At 45.5% G+C, this 24,784-nt stretch overlaps 7 protein-coding genes across 7 annotated transcripts; 4 read left to right on the top strand and 3 right to left on the bottom strand.

Annotated features, from left to right (window-relative positions):
• Window positions 1-780: 780 nt before the first annotated feature.
• On the bottom strand, window positions 781-2,746 carry DFJ58DRAFT_824380 (uncharacterized protein; the record flags this gene model as incomplete). The annotated part of the gene is made up of 16 exons (XM_041392149.1): window positions 781-987; window positions 1,040-1,089; window positions 1,272-1,357; window positions 1,430-1,478; window positions 1,512-1,531; window positions 1,583-1,632; window positions 1,681-1,747; window positions 1,801-1,871; window positions 1,931-1,990; window positions 2,044-2,083; window positions 2,129-2,180; window positions 2,240-2,339; window positions 2,411-2,454; window positions 2,506-2,561; window positions 2,586-2,655; window positions 2,711-2,746. The coding sequence occupies 16 exons, from the start codon at window positions 2,741-2,743 to the stop codon at window positions 975-977; spliced, it is 861 nt and encodes a 286-aa protein (XP_041235398.1). The 3' UTR covers window positions 781-974.
• A 1,493-nt stretch (window positions 2,747-4,239) lies between these two features.
• On the top strand, window positions 4,240-4,924 carry DFJ58DRAFT_873618 (uncharacterized protein; the record flags this gene model as incomplete). Its single annotated transcript, XM_041394377.1, has 5 exons — window positions 4,240-4,365; window positions 4,424-4,476; window positions 4,529-4,596; window positions 4,657-4,736; window positions 4,795-4,924. The coding sequence occupies 5 exons, from the start codon at window positions 4,240-4,242 to the stop codon at window positions 4,909-4,911; spliced, it is 444 nt and encodes a 147-aa protein (XP_041235399.1). The 3' UTR covers window positions 4,912-4,924.
• A 1,047-nt stretch (window positions 4,925-5,971) lies between these two features.
• DFJ58DRAFT_736880 (uncharacterized protein) lies at window positions 5,972-6,442 on the top strand (the record flags this gene model as incomplete). Its single annotated transcript, XM_041386869.1, has 3 exons — window positions 5,972-6,097; window positions 6,155-6,257; window positions 6,315-6,442. 3 exons carry the CDS (start codon window positions 5,972-5,974, stop codon window positions 6,440-6,442), a joined length of 357 nt encoding a protein of 118 aa, XP_041235400.1.
• A 3,418-nt stretch (window positions 6,443-9,860) lies between these two features.
• On the top strand, window positions 9,861-10,776 carry DFJ58DRAFT_848392 (uncharacterized protein; the record flags this gene model as incomplete). The annotated part of the gene is made up of 3 exons (XM_041393627.1): window positions 9,861-10,165; window positions 10,231-10,448; window positions 10,505-10,776. 3 exons carry the CDS (start codon window positions 9,861-9,863, stop codon window positions 10,774-10,776), a joined length of 795 nt encoding a protein of 264 aa, XP_041235401.1.
• A 6,412-nt stretch (window positions 10,777-17,188) lies between these two features.
• On the bottom strand, window positions 17,189-19,104 carry DFJ58DRAFT_736885 (uncharacterized protein; the record flags this gene model as incomplete). The annotated part of the gene is made up of 7 exons (XM_041386870.1): window positions 17,189-17,400; window positions 17,466-17,576; window positions 17,631-17,708; window positions 17,764-18,024; window positions 18,087-18,488; window positions 18,673-18,729; window positions 18,783-19,104. The coding sequence occupies 7 exons, from the start codon at window positions 19,102-19,104 to the stop codon at window positions 17,189-17,191; spliced, it is 1,443 nt and encodes a 480-aa protein (XP_041235402.1).
• Window positions 19,105-19,511: 407 nt separating this feature from the next.
• Window positions 19,512-20,253, top strand: DFJ58DRAFT_736886 (uncharacterized protein; the record flags this gene model as incomplete). Its single annotated transcript, XM_041386871.1, has 2 exons — window positions 19,512-19,824; window positions 20,135-20,253. 2 exons carry the CDS (start codon window positions 19,512-19,514, stop codon window positions 20,251-20,253), a joined length of 432 nt encoding a protein of 143 aa, XP_041235403.1.
• Window positions 20,254-21,351: 1,098 nt separating this feature from the next.
• DFJ58DRAFT_671559 (uncharacterized protein) lies at window positions 21,352-21,750 on the bottom strand (the record flags this gene model as incomplete). Its single annotated transcript, XM_041382970.1, has 1 exon — window positions 21,352-21,750. A coding segment is annotated over one exon (399 nt), but the record flags the coding sequence as incomplete, so codon positions are not given.
• Between the last annotated feature and the right edge of the window lie 3,034 nt (window positions 21,751-24,784).

Below are 24,784 nucleotides of genomic sequence, written 5' to 3' on the forward strand. Positions count from 1 at the left end.
CTCGTCGTTACCGTGTGCTATATAACTATCGTTCATCCCCGACTCCGCGAATGTGATCCAAAATGTTATCTTTTCACGTCTGCGTCATTTTCCCACCGTTCTTTCTATAATTAAGCTGGTAGCGCCAGCACAAAGTACTTGACAAGTGGCCAAACCCGCTATCTTTTTCGGCACCTGGCGTGCTACTGCAGAATGCCAAACGCTTAAGAACGTGATTCTAGAATGTTGACGGACAAAGGACCGTTGGACATAAAAGGAAGGAAGTTCACACTGTGTAAAGTCGAGCAACAAGTGCCTGAATTTTCGGATCCTACAAAACCCCTCCCTACTTCGTATAGTAGGGGATGACAATATTATTCGAGTCCTGTCCAAGGCTGACCCATTTTATTGTAAACTATACAGCCTTCTGACCTTTTCCTGTTCGTATCTGGGTTTCCTACGCTCATCTGATACCAGATCGAGTCGAAGTTCATCTTCGTCAATACAATTTATACACACAATCCAAACAGAGCTGGGCATCTAATTTACGCGAAGATGATGTTGTTCAAGCAATCCACGATCCTCATTTTCCCCACCCAATCAGTTGTCAGCGATCTCCATGTCACTCTATCTCTATCTGGCGCTATTCTCGCTCGTCCTCGTGAGATCGGTCCCCAGGAGGGGAGAGTACCCACAGCACATCGACGTTGCATTGCTGAAATACTGAGCGCACTGATGGTATCGTCTACGTTTTACATGTCCATGCTGTTGATTACACTGGTGATCCGGGCAGGAATCTCAATAAACGTCAGAAAGTTAGTCTACACAAATCAGGTAATCATTCAGTCAAATATTCTATTGGACTGGGAACATAGATTTCATCACCGCTAACCTGGTCATTGACATTTTGCAAAACGTGCAAAATAGAGGCCTATCGTAGTGAGCAATACCCATCTCTGCACATCTCATTCTTGGCTTGAGAGACGTCTGACAAATTATACCAATGCACTGAACGATGATGTTGGGATGTATCACCTAAATTTTGTTTGAAATGATTTACCGAACAGGACGCCCAGTCATTCCTTTCTCCTGGTATGGTGGGCGCGTGAACTACAATGAAATTATCAGAGATTGGAACTAATAATGGAGAGGCAGTCACAATAAAAGCTGCATTGCGAACAACGCCATTGTTTAGATCGCACTTGTGCTCATGACATACGTCCTGCATTTGATTTCACAAGCGACAAGTTCTTAACTCCGTAGTCCAAGCAATATCAAGGTGCCCATCGGACAGAGGGTTCCTGTCCATCCTTGGCCTTGATGCCGTCTACGAACGCCTTAAGGAATAGTGCAGCGGTACATGAACCTGCTGGTTTCCCTCCAGTTTAAAAATGAAGGACAGTGTAAGTTCAAGCAAGACTAACGTGAAGATAGATGGCTTACGTTGCACAAGTCAGCGTTAGAATCTGTGTACCATAGTCCTCGTCGAGGAGCATGCGCTAGAAGTGATCGTACTCGCTCTCTCCGGCAACACTCAGTCGGTTTCGGAGGTCTAATACAAGAGTTCAGTCAACGAGATGTCGGCGGGTAGTGATGAAACGACGAACCGTGAAAACACCGGTGTAGATCTCACCCAGCGCGACTTCCGCAGCCCTATCAATAATAAATTCAGGCAGAGAAGCGTGAACAATCAATACATACCCGATGAGAGTGGCAACGTCGATGACCGTGTGCGGCTTGAACTCGGCTGATGTGTAGTACAACGCATCTTTGAGAATGTTAAAATTCATCACGACGTCAGTAGATAGCAAGAGTACGCACCAACTAGAACAAGACGACCTTCAGCATCCATGTTGTCGACCTCAACGGATCTACCATTCATAGCGTAGATTCTGGCAGATGCTCAGTCCAATACATGCCAGTGACTAATATCGCATTCCGGAACTTACACATCGTCTGGCTTGATGGCTTTGGGGCCGGGCAAGTTGGAGTGACGGTGACAATATTGATTCTGCAACCAAGATAGATGAGAATAAGTGTAGATTGAAGTGGACACAAACGTACGGGAGTTGAAGCTGAGCGATCGCGAGTAGAGATGATACGACTGCAGCCGCCCCGCTTTAAGTTGCAGTTCAAAGTTAGTGGCCACTTTCAAGCTCAGTTCGGATTATGCCCATATCGCCGCGCATCAGCTTCATGTCCTGTATCCATTTAGGTATGGTGAGCGAAAGACCTTCCAGTTGAAGAGCGATGGTCTTACTGCTGAAGGTTTCAATCTGATTCCTCCGATGTCGAAAGAGATGCCCTTGCCCACGAAAGCAAGAGGTTGTGCGTCTTTTGAACAGGCGTCCTTGTAGTGACTTTTACAACCATCAAACTGTAAAAGATACTACAGACAAAGAGGATAGGGCATGCTTACATCTAGAGGGACCTCGCAGGCTGATCAGCCCCTTGAGTTACCGAGAGTAAGATGCGCTACAAGAGAACATGCCAATATCAAACATACATCGAGTGTAAAAAGTGTACCATGTCCTTTTCAGACTCCCAAGTTGTCGAGGCATCAGTGCATATGTTAAGAGAACCTCAAACGCAATAGAATATCTAACCTTCGTTACGGACAATGATCTCCACGTTAGGGATACCGATAAACTCTGTTTTGGCGCGCTCGCAGAATGCCTTGCAACATAGTAACATGAATTCAATCGCTTGCAGAGCTCAAAGATAAACGTACAGTACGTGTCATCATATTCACGGGCAATTCCATTAACTATTGAAGTCGGTTATATTCTCTGCGGATCGAGAGACCACCCCCGTTTCATGAACTCACTGTTCTTGACAGGTTCTGTGCATTCGCATAGACGACACCATGATCCCAGTCGGCAAACTCGGTATTTGTGGAGTTTTTTAAAAATATTCTGCACGCCAGCCGTGCCCCATGGGTCGAACGCCGATGGAGGTGATGTTTTGAACGAGAAGTTGTATAGTGGCAAGTGAGCAGCGACACCTTGGAGAAGTACTTAAGATAAGGCATTGTGTAGATTAAACTATATCTTACCAGCAGCATGAGTGCACATGATACTCTAATGATAGAAAACGATTTGACTCAGAGTTTCGCATACCGAGATGTCAGCATGTGCATTGCAGCTTCAGAGTTGGCAGTGAACAAAGGCTCTTTCAAGAGTTTTCCTTGGACCCTTGCGCGGTCTTACTCGCGTAAGGGAGTTATTAATCTGGGATAAAGTGATTGTCCATACCCGCTAGCTGGAAGGAATGAGGTTATGATGCTGAAAGTCGGACTAACGGCAGCGAATCTTTACCTTGAGAAGGATGGCAACGATGATTCCTGTCCGATCTTTCCCAGCCGGCAAAAATCGAGTCGAAACTAGCGAGATGAAAAGAAGTATGAACGAACCCCCACGGGTGCAGTGAAAGATGAAGGGAGGGTTTGGTTTGTCCGGGACATGGCACATAATATTATGGTATCAATGCGGGCCCGCCGTGTTCTAGTATTAGAGGACCATGAAAGCCTGCCGGTCTCGAAAAATGGCTGCAGAAACCGTACAGTATCATGGAGTGAATATATATGTACGTCAGTGTCACGGTTGTCGAAGAAAAATAAACCTATCATGTGGTGATCAGCACCGCGCAGCTTCAAATTGACTTCAAATTGTTAGACTAGATCATATCATGAGCTGGACTTATAGCCGGACGCTACACAGGCCGCGCTTCTACTATAGCACCCTGCCAACCCAACGCCCGGCCAGTCTGTACGCCGCTCTACCGCAGCCCTCAAAGCTCCTTCTCAGTTCCCGATTCTGTTGCCCCAGTTGTCCCTCTTCGCCTTTCTATTGCCCTCAACTTTTCCACGAGTCTGTTGCCCGTTCTGTTGCCATTCTCTGTTGCCGTTCTGTTGCCCCCAACATTTCACCGGCACGTTTGCCGCATCTGTAACCGTGGGAGTCGGGGATCCGATCAGAGTCCATCGTAGTCAGACCTGGATATAGAAGGAACCTGGAGGACAGTCGTTCCTTCTTGATTATGGATCCTAACTAAGTATCAATTATCATTCCTTGTTACACAGCTGAAAATACCGAAGATGAGTCTCGCACCGCGATATCGTTCGCATGCATCATTGAGTCATGCATCGTCACGGGCCATGATCGGTTCACTTTAGATTGAACAGGTGGTCGTAGGTATAAAGGTCAGCACCTTCGTCCCCCCTTTCCCAGCGAATTACTACCGCAAACTCACTCTTTTATCATGGCCAACATCATCGATTCTCAGTGTGTCTTGGTCGTTGGATCCGCTGCAGAAATAGGTCGTACTCTTGCCCTGCTAACCGTCAATATTGTCTGCAGTCGCTGCAAGGAAAGGCTCGATGAACTGGTTGCCTTACACATTGCTACCGGACGACTCAAGAGCGTTACTCTTGACGTTCTTTCAGAGCGCAGCGTTCTCAAGTCTTCCATCGAAGATATCGTCAACACTTACCCAGATGTATGTGCCCCTAGCACTATCCCATGCAAATCGGCACTGACCGGCTGTCTAGGTTCTTGTTCTCGAATGGCATTCAACGGGCCTTCGACTTCACTAAGCCAGAAGCCGTTTATCCCGAATGTAGGTCTCCTGCTGTCACGGTGCATCTATGATTACTCATGGCGTTCTCATCTCGGTCAGCTCTCAAGTGTGAACTCGCCACCAACCACACCTCAATTGTCAGGATGATCACCTTCCTCCCTCATCTTATCGAGCTTGGGGTATGAGTATTTTTAACCCTTGTGCAGAAGCAAGGCTGTCTGACGTTCTTTTACACAGTTTATTCAGGGCTGTCCGTCGTTCCTGCCGCTGAAATCACTGCTGTGCGACAAAATCTACCAACTTGAGCATCTCACTCGCTGGTCAGCTCAACGAGAAGAACGATCACGTGGTTGAGATTATTCCTCCGTGAGTAACACTACTTGTTTCGTTGTTGTTGAACTCATTGCCATGTGAAGACTCGGTCGAGTCGGATTTTCATGACTGTAAGTTCCCTTCCAATTTTCCGTATCTACTGTCTCTTGACCTGCGTGCGCGTTAGTCGAAGGCACAACACAGCGTCTGGCCAATTTCTGGCTCTCGCTCAAAGAATACACGAAGGTGACGATGAAGGGCCTTGTTCGAGGCGACCCACACGAGGGATGGTCATTGAACAGCACAAAAAGTTTGAGTGGAAGTTGGAGGCTGCAACGAAGGCAATGACTCAGACATAGAGGACACATTGGAACATAGTTTCCCTCTGCGAACAGACTTGGAATGTGCAGTAATGGCAGTTGAGCTTCTTCCTTTAAAATCATTCTTGTTGCTGAGTCAAACTCAGCTGGACTCCGCCGGACTTGTCAATGGGTTCCAGACTTTGGCCGCAGAGTGTCCAAATCCCTGACTTTCTCCGTTTTGCAGTCTTGCTCGCCGTCTCGATCACGTTTCGCATCAATCATATCCTTACCAACACACAAGCAATCAAATTGCCCCACCCCATTGCTAGTTCTTAACTCTCTTTGGTGTACCAGCGGGCGAAAGGCATAACTAGACGGAAGTGGCGGAGAAGAGGCTGCAACCCAAGCGTGTTGCTGGAAGTTCAGAGAGGGAGCCGTGGAGTGCGCTCGCCTTCAAGCTTGAATCACGGTATGTCATCTGGCTATAATACTTTATGCGAGACATTGATAGTTGTCGTGTATAGACCTTCACCGCGTTGCCCTCAAAGACGTCCTGCACAAACAGGGCACAGGCTTTCCAAACGAACTACTATAATGGGTCAGTGTCCAGATACTATACTGCCCGCGGATGGACAGAGTTGGCACTGCCGCACTGTGTTAAATACCCTTGTGAATCCACGTATTCAAGCCATGATCAATGTTGACCCTAGCAGCTTGGCTAAGCTAGACGTTCCCCACACGCCACAAGCCAAAGTGTTCTTTACTGCCTTTCTTTTCTCTCCACCACTGAACTTTGAGACATGTCTCGTCTCACTCTTTCCGTGCTTTTCGCCATCACTGCCACTTTAAAACGTTTCTTCACTCAACCTGACACAGCTGACCCAACTCCACTTGTAGACAAGACCTATGCCTGCCCGCCAGGAATTGTGAGTTTCAATTCCTCTTCCGTTGCATATCATGTTCACACCGGAGCATTTTTTAAGCTGTACCAAGTCGACTACAACACCGCTGCTATTCGTGACTCTCAGGTTGGCTACAACATCTGTAAATCCACCACCGAGAACCAGAACTCCATGTGCCGAACTGGTGAGCCACATCGACGGTGCGTCTCGTTGACACCACACGCGTCGCTCATAATGATAGTATTAATTCTTAAGATTTTTGCTTGTGAGCATATTTCGCCCCCAACTACACTATCGGCGATACCGAGCAGGAGGAGGTTCCATGTTGCACCCAAGCCTGACCACGGCACTCGTCTCATTCGCGACTGACTGAAAACATATGGCACTGGTGTATCTCGCGGCAGTTATGGTGGGTGACCGATGCCCAGCCTATTTCATCCGAATTGAGGGAGAAGATATCGACGTTAGTATTTCAATGATCAGTCCAACACTTGTGCGCTTACTCTTGAATGCAGAAAAACGATGGCAAGAACTGGAAAATCCTTGCACGCGGGAAGAATTTTACACTTGAGCAATATGAAGATGTCCTCGATACTTGGTCCTCTGGACTGTGGTCCTTCTCGATCCTGACGGCCATAAAAGGCAGTGTTTCATACCGTAAACTGGCTGGCATTAATCGTCCACCAACAGACTGCCGATTTTCCTCGGTATCATCCCTACCAATATCCTTGAAACAGGCTGGGACATCCTTTTCTTCTGGGTGGCGTGTATGATTCAACAAGCTACTTTCGAACGTCATCCAAAACATACCCGGGCCAGTGGAGGGTCTATTCGGACAGAAAACAGCAGTGAAGTCAATCGTGCCAGCAAGCTCCCCAACTCAAATTCTCCAATCTACACTGCACAACCACTGTCAAGAGGTGCCTCTTCTCCCGAGTCAGTGGGCGATAACCAGCCATCATCTTCATCCGATAAGGATCGGCATCCTCGCTCAGGGACAACGCAAACTACTATCAGGGAATCTTCGAGCAGGCCTTGATCTCGCATGTCATCAAATAGTGTACTGGGTGCTCCGCCACCTCCACCAGCTCCAGCTCCAACACCTCCTTCACCAGTGCCCGAGTAAGTAGACCAGTTTAATTATCAGGCGACGGTTGATGAGTTGACGATATAGTTTTTGAGCGAGCATGAGTATCTTAGGTTGCTGCACCAGAAAGCACCAAAGAAGGTGCGCTAGCATCCTTCTGGAGTATGTGAAAACTGAAGAGATTAGAAGAAACTTTCCAGCGGAGGAATCCTCATGACTGCGAATGACTTTCCCGCATTCCTTTGATCTGGGAACACACCTGGACGTGACTACGACGATGAAGCTATGATCGAACTTGAAGGCGTCTTCCAGGGCTATCTTATTGAACATGTCAGTATTTCTTCAGTACAATCATCGTCTCAACCTAATAATGTGTCTACGCACTTCCGTACATTACACTGTATTATATGTTCTTGTTCCATCGTACAGATACAAAATACAATTCATTGCATGTATATATATGAGTGATCTACAATGTCTGAACTATCTAGATGACGAACAATGTCGCAAGCTAAACTATGGTGTAGACGCTCATCTTGATCGAACTTAGCGTTCCCTAGGACAAGACATACCTGGGCCAGCAGCCGATATACCCGACAGCACTGATACCATAGACAGTCACATGATCATACATAGTCATGTCTGGGTTGAGCAATTTTTGTGATTTGAAGGAAAGACGTATACCGGGATGTCAGCGTGTACATTGCCGCATTCGTCTTTCTGTGTACGAGTCGAGTCCATCTGGATTCTGAGTAAGTCATGAATTCGTATGGCAATTGATGGTAAGAGCTAAAATTATCACGCACCTGCTAAGTGAATCCCGAACCCAACATCGGGGGGTATCCAGCCCCTGCGAGGCACAAGAATTCAGCGACAATGCCTTATCGAAAGATCAAAGTAGAGGACGGCATCAGACACATCCTACACCTGCCAGGTGGACAGCGGGTTATCATCTATTCATTTGATGGGTCATTTCGAGTCTTGGACTTGGAGAGGGGCACGCAGGTTGGGGAGGGATTGGAGGACAAAGAACGAGGTGTGTCTGCCATAGCATTATCGCCGTGCGGTAAGACCGTAGCAAGCGGGAGTGAGGATGGCGCAATGAAATTGTGGAACGTCGACATGGGCAAAACCTGGACGGGGCACACGAGAGAGCTTCAGAGTTGGTAGTGAAAAAAGGCTCTTTCAAGAGTCGTTGCGGTCTTACTCGTGTAAGGAAGTTATTAATCTTGTGAGATACAGTGATTGTTCACGCCTGGCACCTGCTAACTGAAAGGAATGAGGTTATGATGAAAGGGACTAACGGCAGCGACTCTTTACCTTGACTTGGAGAAGGATGGTAACGATGATTCCTGTCTGATCTTTCCCAGCTGACCAAAATTGAGAAACTACCGAGATGAAAAGAAGCATGAATGAACCCGTGCAATGAAAGATGAAAGGTGAGTCTGCTTTGTCCCGGACATGGCGCAGGATTGTAGTAATTCAGGCCCGCCGTGTTCTAGTATTTGGAGTAAAGGATCATGAATGCCCCTGGCATCGAAAAACGGCTGCAGAAACCGTACCCGAGGATTATAGACTCTGGAGTGAAATCCGATTCTGTTGCCCATCTGTTGCCCTCAGTTGCCAGTTCTGTTGCCCCTCTGTTGCCCCTCTTTGCCTGCCCTCAACTTTTCCACGAGTCTCCGAGAGTCTGTTGCCGATTCTGTTGCCCTTCTCGACACTGCATCTGTTGTCAGTTCTGTTGCTCCTAATATTTCAGCTGCGCTAAATCTCAAGTATTTTTCTTTCTCTCTCTTTGGATATATAAAGACTTAACAGTTATTTCTACAGTGACACGTGTTTCCCCTGAGACGAAGCGGAAGTACAACCGCACACATGAAGCTAAATTTAGCCCCGAGAAGAAAGCAAGGCGTCGTGCTGCCCAAGCAGCTTGCAAACGAAAATTGCGGGCAGCCAGGAAGCTTCAAGGAGCCTCGCCAACAATTACTAGTACTCCAGACCCCACTCATCCTCCTCCACCAGTCCCACCGCCATCAGGCTGCCACTCCCAGCTAGATGAACGTCTCAATCTAGATTGTGCATCCCAGATGCGAGGTACACAAGTACCAGGGGATGCAGAAATTGTCACCTGGTCAGATGGACATATCACCGTATTACCTACTGTGATGCGGGAAGGACACAATGTGTTGACCGAGGATGCAGAGCTCACCAAGAAGTTGGCGGAGGTTCCAACATCAAAACCAGGGTCTGAATTTGTCACCCATTTTAATTTCCAGGACACATCTAGGGATGAACTAATTCTAGGAATTCGGGCTAGTCTTGGAGAGGGTAAATGTGTGGTTGTTAGGGGAGCAGCAAAACCTGGGCCTCTTGAGTTGAGTATGGAGTATCTGGAGAAAAGGTATCGCATTCAGTCCTCAATGCGTGTGGATATGCATGGTCTGGTTTTCTTATCTCTGCAATATGACTCGCTTGCTGAATATCTATTTAGATATGGAGCTTCGAGCAAAGGAGTCCAGCAAACCTCATGTTACAGGGACTGTGGGGGATCTGATTGGTGGTATATTCAATCCCAATGAGCAGCGATGCATCCTGGATTGCCTGATATATACTGGTTTACCTGAGGAATTAAGGTGCGTTTAATCTCATCTGCATCTATCTAGTCATTGATTTAGGTTAAGTGTACTGGATGATGGCCTTATGGCGTGGCACCGATCTATCCGAGATTGTCCTTTGGAAGGAAAGTTTGTTCATCCAGACAACTTTCTTGTGAATGGTTGGGGATTAATTCACCAAGGTGGTGTGGTCACTACACCGCATCATGACTCTGAGGGACAAAACACCTTTGTCATTGGAGATATTGGTTTGAAATTCTGGGTTTGGTTTTTCTACAAAGATCACCAGGATCGCCAGGCTTTACTTCAAGCATCAACGTCACTTTGTGACAAATATGATTTCAGTCAGTTTGCGGCAGAGAGTGTTACAGTATACCCAGGAGATCTAATGTAAGTAAAATATGTTATTGTTATCAAGGAGGGGAGGATAGTGTATTGATCAAATTTATTCCTAGAATCCAGCCACCTGGTCAATTACATTCTGTGTATACACCAATCCCCAGTTTCACACGTGGCGGCCACTTCTACAGCTATGAGACACTTCCATTTACTGAACTGTCAAGATGGCTGGATCGCTGTGCAGGCTTGCTTCTCACCAATCAGGCTCATGAACACACTGAAGAGACACTATGGAGGATGACAGCTGTCATTCCACGGTTGCCACCAAATGAAGGTAAGAATACTACCTGATAAATAGTGATGATGGTTTAATGTTATTTCTCTGGAAAGTACCTCACAGAAGACCCTTATTGGCTCTGTGCCATATGGTTCTGTCTGCTGAAAAATATGTTGCACAAGGCTCCAAATCAACCATCCTCAAGAAAAATGCCCCCAAAGCTATCCAATCCTCAAGCAAGGATAGAGCCATTGCCATTGCACAGAAGATCCTTCAACACATGGACATTGCTGCAAGGGATTTGCCCAGAATCCTGACAACTGCTGGGGAACTAGATGCAATAGTAGATCTCAGAAATTGTCTTTCAGAATTCCAAGATGTATGAGGTCTTATCAAGTTTAATCCATTCAATACACTTTGCAACTATTTTTTTGTTATATTGATATGAGCTAAATTGATCAGTTGGAACCAAGTGCACACTGTCACTGAGGTGATGGTGGAGATGCATCTATAAAGTAAGGTGTGATGGTGTGGGAGAGTGGTCTTGCCCACATGGAACCTCACATGGTACCCATGTGGTTCCCTTAAACCTGTTTTTGGAAACTTGCCTTTCAAGCACTGATTCAATATCCACAATGGACAAACACAGTGCAAGATTTATGTGACCTGTAGTCAGGGCACCAGTGTCCATTTGATGTGACAAGACATGACAGGTCAAACCTCACCCCTCTCAACAATTGTTTTTGCCATTCCTGTGCCCTTGCTACCATCCATGGCCTCCAACTACTTCCAGCATGCAACCACCACCTCTCCCTGCCCCATGGAGCTCTCAGCACTTGACAACAGCCTCCCTGAGCCAGATACTGGCACTGGCACATTTCACATGACATGTGGCTGCCTGTGGTCACCATGTGAGTTTTTCCTTCTACATCTTTATCTGGCTGGGCATTTATAGCTGTGAATAGTAAGATGGGAGGACGGGAGGACGGGAGGATTGGAAGATGGGGGTCAGGGAAAATGGTTTAGACAGTAAAATTCATAGATTCATTCTTTAATGTGGTCTATGATTATTAGGATGCAGCCAAGGCCAGGAAGCCTTAGGAATGGAGTTGATGAAGCTCACTAAGATGACCAGAACACAGTCCAGGTTCCTAATCCATTGCATGACCCTGGATGTCACTTCTGAACATAACCCTATGTTGGACGCCAAACGATCCGACAAGTCGATGACTGACGGATCTGAGATAGGGAGGATGAGGAGCTAGAAGAGTGCGAGTGCAGCCCAAAAGAGTAATGAGCGAGCAAGTATGACGTCAGCTCGCGCTCACCAATATCAGTTATTTGACACTTACAATTTTAATCCCAAGTCCATCCGCTATATAGAGTACCGGGACTTCGTAGTAGCATCTCAGTTCTTTCCAGAGACTGAGATGTAAGTGCCCCATTTCAAGCACACCTTACAATACGCTGACGAGCTGTAGTATACTTGTTTCCTAGGTACATGGTTCGATCAATGAGTTCTTTCCAGAGACTGAGATTATACTTGTTTCCTAGCTCACCTGCTCTTCGATCACCTCGATTCACTTGACCCTATTCCTCTTAAGTGTCACTAATTCCCTGTTCATCTTGCAGTGGACTCCTATCTTCAGTCATGGACAGGTCTATGGGGATTTATCTCACTGCACTCACTCAGAAAGTGCATGAAGAGGGTGATTACTACCACCAAGTCAACTAATCATACTTTACACATAGTGCAGACAGATGAGTCTGCTCCAGTTCATGCTAATCATTTAGCACACTTGATAGGTGGGGCAGAAGGGAAAGGGGCATGATCAATTGGACTCTGAAATTAATAGCCAAGAATGATCATGACAGGTGCTCCAGAAATTCATCTATGAGATAATAAAACTAATCTGCTCCTCTATTCGACTGTTGTGTCTGACAACCCTCCTTGGTTCAACTTTGAGGTTCACTCAGACATGTTCTTAGGGAGAGTGGTCATTATACATTGGTCTAATGAGGGACAAGGTGCTGAGTAAGTTCTACGGCGAAGTGATTCTGGAATGAGAAACAAGAGTTTTTGGGCGAGGATGTGCAGCGTCTTCTGGCCCTGAGGGACTAACCTGAAAGAGAGAGGTGAGCTGCAATTCCCATTGGTTAGGAGAGCTGACGATGCATCCAGCGAAACTCAGAAACCCAGATTTTAGGAGGAGGATACTCACTAGGGTATCAGTGGACTGGGGGGCAAGGTTAAGGTGTGGCGAAGGAATTGTTCCTGCAATACGGGCGTGGCCCGCATGTAAGGGGCCAGGATTTGGGGTGTGACAATGCAGGTAGGTAAGGAAAGCATCACTTGACCAGCGCCCTTTCACTTAAACAATGTCGAAGGGGACATTTTGAAGCAGGTATTCAAGAGTTGATCCGATCTGAATTCCAGTACTGGAAGACGCCCAGCAGCTTTCATTGCAGATGTCAAGTGTTGCAAGAATTTGGTCTTTGTCAGTGGATGGTGCGAATGGTTGTGATGGTAAGCAAATAGGGCATTATCACAGGGGGGCTCATTAATGTGCAGGTGATTGGAGAAGGCCTCGTCTGGGTCTGAGGGTCCTGTCTGCTTAGCCAGGACACCTCTTCTCCTTCTAGGGTGCTCTTTGTTCTGGGAAGGAAGAAAGTCTTCATGAGGAGGTTTTGGTGATCACGGGTGTCAATAACATTGGACAGTTTCATGTGTATCACTGGGTTGAAAGCATTGAGGCGAGGGATTGTGAACTCCCAGCCCGAGCCGTGGCATAGAAGGCTATGGTCAGGCATGCGAACACCCTGCATCTCAGGGGTTGGATAGGTTAAGTTGTTCATGGATGGCCATAATGATGTCGATGGTGTAGGGTTTGCATTTGCTCCTCTTCTGCAGATGCAGGAGTGAGAGATATGGAAGCTTTCAGTAGGGCGTCTATTTCCATGTCATTCAGGGACCAGGTTAAGCCATGCAAAATGTGCCAGGCGCGCACACCCAGACATAGTTGACTATCGTCTTGGCTGAATAGTGTCCTGCCATGGAGGTGATGAAAGCTGATATGAGGATATTGCTGGCCGGGGCGCGCTGGTGTTTGGGGATCATTTTGCTGTCACAGTATATGTGAAAGGTCAGTAATCCTGAGCCGTATGTCTCATGCGTTGCCTTGGCATACACGTGAATTATGGTGTCTCGAATGCGTTGAAGGAGTAGGGGAACAATGTTTCCTTCCCTATCTCAAGCATCTTGGGAGGATGCTGGGAGCCATGTGTGCAGTCTCTCTCTTGCTAAGCAGTGAGGGCAAAGTTTTTAAATAGGTAAGGAATGGATTGAATGAGTATGTCTTTGCAGGACTTACTAGTTTTGCAACACTTTGAACAGTTCTTCTCCATGGCACTCAAACTCGGTTAACAAATGCTCTGTGATGGATCTCGAGTTCGGCAGCACTTCTGTCCACTGGGGTGAAATGATTCATAGGCGTTTGGGCACTGCTTGTACCTGGAGTTGGCAGTGGCTTTGAATATGTCTCTAATGAAGGGCCATAGCTCCAGTGGGATATCAACTGGGGGCAGGAAGAACTTGGCTGGAGGGTATAAACCACAGGAAGGGCCATCTGCGGGGTTGTCCCTACTTTGGATGTATCGAGTAGGGAGGACTTGATGAATGCGTTTGAATATTTCATTGGATGTGCAGTTTCTACTTCGACCTGCCCACCAACCTTCAACAATGCCTCTGTTGTCCCCATAGACCTTGAAATGAATTCTGACGGCTTGAGAACTGACAATTGTGTGGATGAGAAACTCGAAACCAACTCCTTTGGCCCATCTAATATCTCTACTGTCCCTCTTCCATCCCGGTATGAGGTCCCATGCCCTCCAGAAACCGTTGATGACAATGCTGATTCCATGGCCAGAGCTAGCGTCTGAATAGGCATGGAAGTCGAGGACAACACATGGTCGGGGGATTGGGTGGGATATGTAAGCCTTGCTGAGGGAGTTCTTCCACCAATTGATGTCATCTGGTGTGTTTTGCAGAGAGGTTCGAGGATGAAAGGGCTGGTCATTGAATATGGCCAGCATAGCCTTGAGGTTAGTGAGGTAAGCTTGGCCCATGGGATGATGTGGGCAGTGAGTAGGAGCTTTCTGTACATCTTCTGGACCTCATGTAACATGTGCGTACATTTAGATTCCCATTCTGTGATGGTGTGGAGGTACTTAACCCTTTTCTTGGTTGAAAGGTCCACCGTCCGGTTGTCCAGGTCCCAGATGAACCCCGTAAATGGGGGCATCAAACGAAATGGTATGTCTTTGGCTGGTTCCCAAGGGGTGCCCATCTCTTGAGGAGAATTCGTCGATGTCATCCATGCAGTAAGAAAATGATGCGTCTTCTTTGGAGCACAGGGAGCATTTGGATAGGTCCTGGATTGGGAACCATGCGTCTTCGTCAAACTCTTTGGGTGAGCCGTTGGGCATGATAATGCCCTTATACCATTTATGGCCCCCGTTAATGATGAGACCTCCATTCTCGGCAATCTCACTAGCCCACTGGGCACGCCTAGCGTTGTATTCAGCCAGAAATACCAACTTAATCCGGAAAAACAAGTGGTCATCAACCCATTTGGAGGCAGGGCTGATTCCTTTTGCCTGTAATATGTCCAGCCCCGCATCACTAATGTTTCCGTATATGCTGGCTGAGGGTCCAAAACCAAAGCAAAAGGCTGTATCGATGGTGAAGGCATCGTTGCCAGGGAATTTGATGGCCAGGGCTGCCCATTGTGAATGATGGAGAGGTATGGTTCCGTACGCCTCTGCCACGTGCGGACTGCGCCTTGTGACCCTGGGGGTAAGCGCCAAATGGATAGACATATGGTAGAAAAAGTTCCGTAGGTACAAGGAAACAGGTCTGAGTCGACCCTTGAATTAATAGATGAAATAGTTTTGGAGGGGTTATGGGGAAGGATAGGTTTTGAACAAGGTGAAAATCTATTAGGTTTTCCTGTTTTAGGTACCAGGGAAAGTGGGGCTGTCTGAAAATATCCAATATAAGATTTGAGGTCTTCAGCTATAAATATCCAATATAAGATTTGAGGTCTTCGGCTATAAAAGAACCAATGAAGCGCTCTTTCGTAAACTCAAGATTGACGATGTTCCAGAAGGCTTCAATATGCTCTTCAATAGAGCAGTTTGTATGTACATTTGACTGGGGGAATGCCCCCAGAGAAAACCCGACAGAAGGCAACTGGGTATGTGTGGATATCTACTAATAAGGCCTGTTTCCTCGAGGAGATGAGCCCATCCCTGAGGTTTGTATGGCATGAACACTTTACTCTTTCTCACCTCGAGGACATCCTTGAGTACCATGCTCTTTGCTTCCGCATCCCGAGCACTCATGGTGCAGTTTGTGGTTCCCAGCAAAGCATCTGTTGGGGCATTGCCACTTGAAGCACAGTAGACTTCCTTGGGGATTGACCAGACAGTTGTCTGTCTTCTTGCAGTATGCAGAGGTGCTGTCCCACAGCTTTGTGGAATTGCAATGCTGGATATCATGGGCAAAGTGGCCGAGCTGACCAACCGCAGGTGCCTGCGCTCTGAGAAAAACCCCGTCGAGGCTGTTGGTTGTTCCTCGCGTTATCGCTTTCAGTTCTGTTACCTGGGCGATGAGGAGACCGAGATCGCGAGTTTTGACAGGTTTGCTCTTGGTTGTTTCCACGCAAGTCTCGGTTATAGTCCGGTAGCTCATCGGTTTTTTTGGGTTGCGCTGATGATGCTTCACCCACTTTAGGCTGGTTGTGTGTGTGAGTGCATTTAGGATGAGGGTAGGGGCAGGTTGACAACCGTGTAGGAAGAGGTACAGTCATCCATGTTTGCAGTAGTATGGGCATCCGTGTAACCATGGGTACGGGCAACCGCATGAGCATAAGTGCAGGCATCTGTGTAAGCAGAGGTATGGGCAACCACGTAAGCATAGATGCGGCATCCGCGTAAGCAAGTGTGCGGGCATCCACGTTAATGTTGTGGGCAACCGTGTGAGCAAGTGTGCGGGCATCTGCATAAGCAAATGTGTGGGGAATGATTGAACAGTCATTTGAAAGGGATCGATTCAAGATTTCTTAGGAGGATATGTGGAGTGTTTGTCAGAGAGGAGTTCCTGGATGATGATTTTAGGAAAAAACATACCACTGCTAGGGTTTGCAAGTGGACTTTGTCCCATAGTTCTTCATTGATCAAACAAAGTAGGATTTCATTGATCATGGTGATGTTGAAAGCTTCAAGCGAGATGGTGCCAGTCTTGAGGTATAGTGCAAGGTTACTGAGTCCCTGAGGTCAGATGGAGTGATTCTCCAGGTGCCAAAAGAACAGTGACAGGGTGTCAATGTGGGACTGAGTCTACTTTGCCTTGCTGAGCTGCATTAGGAAGAGGTTTTTAGAGTGAAGGAAAATAGAAAATGGGAGGTCATGGTCAGCTATGGCTGATTTTGACACTTTGAATGCATATGCCAGGTGGATTGTGAGTTGATCATCAACCCTTGTGCACTAAGTCTCCTCTAATGTCCAATGACTAAAACCAAGGCAGTGTGGACTTTCTTTGACCTTGGGCATTGGGATCAGCTACAGCTGAGGTGGCTTTGAGATTCTTTTTCTCCAACTCCCAGTATTTTTCCAACAGTTGGTCTGCCCACAGATTGGTCAGTTGGGCCCTGCATTTCTAGTAAATTGTGTCCAATGATGCCCAACTCCTCACACCTCTCTAATGTTGTGCGAAATAGCCTATGCCGACTCTCAAATTACTCGAGGTTGGCAAGATTCAGCATACAGTAATGGAAGTCCCAAGGATTGATATATTCTGTGAAAGGGTCATCGTCCTGTATCTTGTCACGCCACAGGACATCCGCTTCACTGACCGACACAAAGGCTGGTGGAGTGGATATCTTGTTCTCTACTTTGAGGGTACCTGGCACTTGACTAGTCGTACTAGTAGTATGAAACAATACTGTTTCTGGAATAACAGCAGCACAGATGTTCATCAACAAGTAGTATAAATGAGTGGAATGGTAAACTCACTATAACTATTGGATTGAGCCCTGGGCTGGGTTGATGGAGGTGGTTTGAGTTCAGAGCTTGCAGATTCAGAGTTCATCGAAAATAAGGGAACAGTGGTGTCATTTGCAGGCTCTAGAACAACAAATAAAATAAGCTCAGTTGTCACCACATTTGAGAGAGACAAACCCTTTTTGAGTTTCTTCTGGACTGCTTTCCTAGTAGCTTCTGATGGTGACGGGGAAAGCAGAGTATGACTGTGCTTCACTATTGAAACAGATGAGTAAATCATGCTATAATTTGAATCACAAATAGTACTCACTGTTCCGTCTTCTCATTGGTGACCTAGCAGGTGCCACTTTTGCCTTGCCTTTGCCTTTTGGGTCCTTAACATCCAAATCTGAGGACATATCAAGTTCCATCAACGAACTTGCAAGATCATTGTCCGACTTGATGCTAACTGAATCATCTGTGTCGGACAAAAGCATGTCGTTACCATTGTCGCATTCAGAATCTGATCCAGCTATCACAGGCTGAGTGTTCCAAAACTCGTAAATGCTGTCAGGAATCTGGTTCCTTGTGACTAATGCCAGTAGTATTCAATGAGTACAACTTGAATGAAACAAAAAATGAATGAGAACGCACCAAACCAAAGATGACAATCACTAACACTTGCTTTGTCCTGGCCCTTATGCTTCGCAAGATCACTCCCAGCTGGAAACCTGATATCAACAACTGTTAGCATTTGTCCGCACTTGTTGAGGAGCCGCCAAATTGGCTTCTCTTCACATAACATGGCTGATTGTCGCTTCTCGACTTGAACATTGAGGTAATCAAATACTTTAGGAAACCAAGTTCGTAACTGACTGGTGACCTTGAAATAAGTCCATCCGCTTTCGATGATGAACTGTTGTTCAAGGTAACAGCCACATTTTTCATAGCCTGGATCTCGTTTTGGCCATTCTTGCTTGGGACTTTGGACACTCTGATAAGACCGTTCCTCTGTCAAAAACTGAGTAAGCGAGTTAACCTTCAGAGGGCTCTTGACTGACATCAACACCGCAAGTCAACATGGCCACTGATGCAACACGAAATGTGTTCCCTGACATTGAGATACTAGAAGTTGTGTTCCTGTGTGCTTGGCTTCCAACCATTTGTGAGCCAGTGATTTCCTTACGATCCTGAATGCAATTGTAAATCTATTTTCATGCACTACTAGGGCAGCACTTACCTTTCACGAGCCTGCCGATGTTGTTGGGCCCTTGGCCAGCTTGTGATAACCAGCAAGCTGAGTTGACAACAGAGTTGATAACGCCTCCTCTCAGCACTGGTGAGTGGCACTAGGCTTCCTTGCTTCCCTGTAGTGGCAAGAATTCAGGTTATCATTGACAGTTTTTCCACCAGTAATTCTAGTGAAGATATCCTTGATAGCGACTGCAGAACTTGAATGAGGTTGTTCATCAGCATCCTCTTGAACTTCTGGTACTGGTTCATGACTTGTTGAAGCTTTGCGGGGGTGTTTGCTGTGACCATGACCACACTCCGCACAATGGCCTTCATCCTGTGTGCGAGGGAAAAACTCCTCACAGTCACACATTTGACTGTCTGACTTGAGGCCTCTGCAGAAGAGCTCTTGATTCCAGTTGTTGCCATTGGGATCCATGGCTCGGGAGTTGGAGGGCACTGGTGAAAGGGAATGTGGAGATGACTTGAAGCAAGAGACTCAGACGATTGGTTCAGCAAGTGAAATGTGGAGTTCTTTTGATCCTCATCAACCAAAGGTAATAGTCTCAAACGTCGGGTAGTCATCTCCGTCCCAGTCATCTAATGTTAGTCTGAAATTGTTTGGTGTGATATCCTTGGCTATAACTTCTCAAGCGTGGCCAAAAACTGCTGTCATGTTGCATCATCATCAAAAGGGTTCTGTTGTGATGGCACGCTAAGACTCCGTTCGGGAATGCTGATTTCGTCAACTTCAACTAAATTTTTCAAACTACAAACTACATTAAGTAAGCAAGGAGCTTGAATCCAATGTCACGCCTCGTTATCGTATCTCTGATACATACTACCATGCTCCCTCGCCTTTTGTGCCATAACAGCTCCCCCGACTCGGACCAGACTTCTGTCGGTGATGTTTTGGACCTCACAGATGACAGGGATGAAGGAGATGATGGGGATGATGGGGATGATGGAGATGTTGGGGATGATGGGGATGATGGAGATGTTGGGGATGAAGGAGATGATGGGGATGAAGAAGATGATGGGGATGAAGGAGATGAATGGAATGCAGAGGATACAGAGCGGGCAGATAAGACTCTTCGACAGGTCATAGACCTATTCTGCAATATTATTGCATCAGGCTCTGAAGTCCTTACTATCGCATGTACAAACAGACATATCAAACTGTTCTGCAGAGACTGTCAATAAAACCATGAATGACTATCCCCCAGTGAATTAATGTATGATGGCGGTCTACTATGTGCCACAATGTGTTAGGCTCTTGTAAATCCTTTCGAATCGTCAATATGTCAAGGGCAACTCGACACCCTGTTGACTACTTTCATGCGTCAAGCCACATCTTCCAGGTGTGTTTTACTAATTTATTCTTTATTTTGGACTCCCAGCTTGAAATATTTTGTGCCAGCAGGTTGAGAACATACTGTACAAGCCCTGCAGTTCAATTTTATCTTCAGCTTCCAATGTCTTTTATGACATGTTTGCTGCTACACAGAACAGCAGTCAAATGGAGCTGGATGGCATGAGCGATGACAAGCCCATTCACCTTGAAGGAATATCCCAGGGACATCTTTGAGTTGTTTTCTTGAGCTTACGTTTGGAAGGTATGTTGATCCCTTGTTCTTCGATTTAGCCACTTGACAATTGTACTAGGATGCGTGCTGGCTCATATACACTTGACGAGCTTACAAAATTCCTCCATTTCTGCGACATGTACTAATGCTGCCATGCGGGAGAATTTGTTGTTTTCATGTGTTTGCGGCACATTTCCGCTTCTACCCAGCTCAACTAATAAACCTGGCTATCAAATATCACGTCCGTTCACTTTTCCCATTCACTTTTCAGCAACTCACAGAAACTCCCATTACTGAGATCACCCATGTACACCAGGAGCGACGGCGCGCCCTAAGTCTTCGAAGTTGCATTCGAAAATAGGAGGAGTATTAGGATTTGTGGATGAAGGATCCAGTACTGTATGGTAGTCTGTGAGAAAAGGTCCCACTTGGTGCCGACAACCAAAGGCTACCAAACACGGTGACCAAATTTCGTGTGCATCGACTGGAAGTATTGGGCTGCCGATCGGAAGGTGCTGATCGTGGCTGTGACCCACGTGAAGCGTAAAGTGAGAGCCTAATGTGTATAATAATTGGTAGGGGAAAGCATTGAGAATCTTGTTGCCGTAGGATTGGTACTGTAGGGCATTTAGGGCTACGTAATCACCCACATGGTTACCCAAAAAGGCATGTGTGCCCAGAAGATCGGCAATTTCTCGAAAGGTGTTGAATTCTCGAGTACTTTGTAAACGAGAATTGTGGGAATCTGGTTGGAATATTAGGGAGGTAGCTTGATCCATGGTATACTTGGTTGCTATTCCTCTCAGTAATTCAACCTCTTTTATATCTAACCACCTATAAGATTTAAATTTAACTATAGTTAGTATCCTCATGGAAGATTCTACAAAGTTCAAAGCAATATGTACTATTAAGATCAGTATGACTCGAATGATATCATAGATAATGGTTACTAATGTGATTATGTCAGATGGTAGTTGCCATTTTTGGGTCGAGAAGTAACATTCCAGAAATTCCCAAGGCTGTGCTTCATGAGTCATGCAACAGGTGACTTCTTCCTGAGGTAAAATTAGAAGTTCTAATTTGGGCGCATCATTTAATACCGGATTAGGAAATGTTAGATAGGTCCCATCATTTCTTTCGGAAAGACCCACTCTGTTGACAGTTTGCCAAGAGTGTCCTAATAATAATTCAAATGGTGCCTGATCATTTAGAAGCACAGTTCGTAATGTCTGAATATTTCCAATGTTGATAGGGGCGGCATGGATTATTCCAGCAAGTTCTCCGAGATTCCCATTGGCATCTCTCAATTGGGTCCTATGATTCATATCTGCAGGTAAACCTAAACCTTGACGATAAATAGAGGTATTTAGAATATTGATCTCGCTCCCGGTGTCGAATATTGCCTTAACTTTTTGTCCATTGATATCTGCGTCAATGTAAATTAAATCTCCATGTGTTTTGACATTTTGTCCACGTGTGAGAAAAGCTTCTACGGCCATGTGGTCTTTTCCTGATTTTGGTTTGAGGAGATCAATTAAGCTTCCTGATAGGTCTTTTGATGCTGCGAGAATTTCCCGCGCTGAAATCTGAATCTGGCTATTTAAAATTCGGTCTAATAATAGCCTCGAGTCTGTTTTTGCTGCAAGTTCAGAAATTCTTGGTACATATCGTGGTTCTTCTCGATTTACGATAGGGGCTAATGCTCTAGACCTTTCATCTGAAACTTTTGTATTAGTCTTGGCATTCCCTTTATTTCCTTTCATCTTCTCTTTCTCCTTAAGTAGTGGTGAATCATCCATTATGATGTCTTTGTCGTCATCAGTATTGTAACGTGGTTGCTGAATGGTGACAGGTATTTGACGTATTTCCCTTGGTAAAGCTGATGAAACATACTTCTTTTCTTCTACCCTTTTAACCTCCGTGGGAATAAACTCTCTTGATGGAGGTGCTCCTGGTCCTGGCCGTACTCTAACAGGCTTGGTGATTTGGATCACCTCATGAACTTGAGTTCTTCCTACTAGTGGGTTAGTTGGTATTACCTTCTTCTCCTTTTCTATTTCTTCTATCCTACTTGTTGAATTAATGTTGTCATCTGCTAGCCTCTTTGTTTGGCTCCTAGTGACAGGACCAAATGTGCGTCTTGCGCTAGCAGGTATATTCTCCTTATTATCTCGATCTTCAGAACACTGGCACTGTTCTCTCTTAAGTGATTCTCAATATTCCTTAGCTGGTGGTGGGTATACACCATCAAAGACTTCACATCGTTTCCCTGATCTGTCTTTGATAGTCCTCTCAGCTGGGTAAGCTAGATACTCTATTTCACTTTCTAAATCACTTGCCACTATAGGAATAAAATATACTTCATGATCACTTGTATCCTGCTCATCTTCAGAGACTATCTTGACAAAATGTGTACTTGCAGGTTGCTGATTACCCATCATTCTCTGATGAGCCATAATAATTGTCTCATCTCCTTCACGACGAATATGAATTCCTCCTGGTAGTGTTATTCTTCCGAATATATGTCTTGCTAGTAATCCTTTTTCCACCAGAGCATTGATTTCAGGACAAGCTAATAGATTGTGACTACCTCCGCACCCGAAACAGGGATACTTAGTTGCTCCTAATCTAATATTGGTAGGAGGGCTTGGCATGATTTGCAGTTGTTGTCCTTCCTGTGGTCTTGGTGGAACTTGAGGTGGTGGCCTATTGAAACTTCCTTGCTTCACAGGCTTAGGGAACACATTCACTATTGATGAATCTATCTTTTGTGCCCTAAAGTATAGTAATGCATAACTTGGGTCACCCAAAGACAGACTATTTAGGCATATAATCAGGTCTTCTATCTGCTCCTTTTCCTTAGCTTTGGCTTTAAGCTTTCTGTTACTCTTACTTTTTACTTCTTTCTCCTCACTTCTTGAATTATCTGAATCAGAGTCAGAATCCTTTGATTTTGACTTCTTTGACTTAGATTTCATTTTTCAGCTCTTGTGGCTGCTTACCTCATCATCTGTGCTGTCATCAAACCTAACTTTGTGCTTGCTAGATTTCAACTTAGACTTGGTATGCTTCTTGTTCGATTTATGCCTAGACTTATAATCATCCTCAGACTCAGAATCACTATCACTTCCTGAATCGCTATCTGATTCTGAACTAGAGCTGGTCTCCTCTTCTGATGATGTATCTGAGTCGGAATAAGCTAAATTGGTTTCAAAGCGGGTCCCGTTGTAGACATTTCTCTACTGTTGCAATGATCTCAGCTGGAGTATATGGTGTCGAATGATCTCGCAATGGGTCCTTTGCAATTAGCCTACTCTCAATTCTCCTCCTCAATTCTTATGAATTCCCTTCCAAAGGTATGTGGCATGGTCACTAACACTAAGCTTTTGTGTGTCATGAGCCATCCTCCAATGGTCGTAAACTCCCTCATATAACGCTCCCATTCCAAAAGAGTCTTGATGGGCTTCTGCTTTTGCTTAATGGCAAAGTGCATTAAATCCTGCTGTGTGTATCGCTTAGAATCACGATCTGCATCAAAGTATTTCAACAGATCAGTTTTAAGCGATACCCAGTCATGTGTGGTATATCCTTCTAATACTTCAATAAGATCAGTTACACGTGTTGAACAATATTGGGTAATGTTCTCGCAAATATCTTTAGGATTTGTTATTTGGTATTGTTGACAAAGCTTCTCATATCTCTTGATGAAATGATTGACTTGTGTGTATTCACCCCTAAATTTGGGTGGTGCATGCTTAGTTCCTGGATTTGGTAATATATATGGTCCTTGTGGCTGAGTTATTCCCATGATACCTGTGGGGAAAACAGGTGGCACAGATGTTGTCATTGTGGCTGATGTGGCTGTGCTCAATGATGATGCTGCTGGTACTTGAGTAGTAGATGTTGGTAATCCACTCGTTGATGAAGAACTAACGGGGTTTGTGCCTCCAATGCTACCCATAATGATGTTGATGATGATGATGATGATCAAACTAATTTAAGATAAAACAATCAGGAGCGTTATCAAGAAACAACAAGATTTCCCCCCTCGTGGTGGGCTCCAATTTTGTCTTACTAGGATGTGAAAGGCAAGAAAACTCTCCAAATTTTCACAATCCTCCATGGTCAAACAGTTCAGACAATTACCAACGGTTGATAACATGGTTGTTCGTGGGGGACCAGGTGTGTTGAACTTTTTCAAGCGAACACTAGTGATGTAAAAGGGGCAAAGAAACAATAGAAACGAATAACAATAGAAACCAATAGTAGCACAAGATAGTGCTATAACCTTTAGAATAATGTGTTGCAGCTGTATGCAATGAACTAGAACTATACTATATCCCTCTTGGATATTCTTTACTTATACTTCAGCAATGGAGAACAAATTCACTAGCGGGATCGTCCCAATACTGTAGCCTTGAAACCAACTCTCTGCTGCTCAGGATCTCACAATGAGTAATGACACAGTCCAGAATAGAGTATACCTTCTTGATGTAGTATTAAGTGGCCAAGCTCTTAATATTCATTGACAGA

This window comes from Suillus subalutaceus (assembly GCF_016647625.1).
Source record: "Suillus subalutaceus strain FC151 chromosome Unknown DFJ58scaffold_302, whole genome shotgun sequence".
NCBI lineage: Eukaryota > Fungi > Basidiomycota > Agaricomycetes > Boletales > Suillaceae > Suillus > Suillus subalutaceus.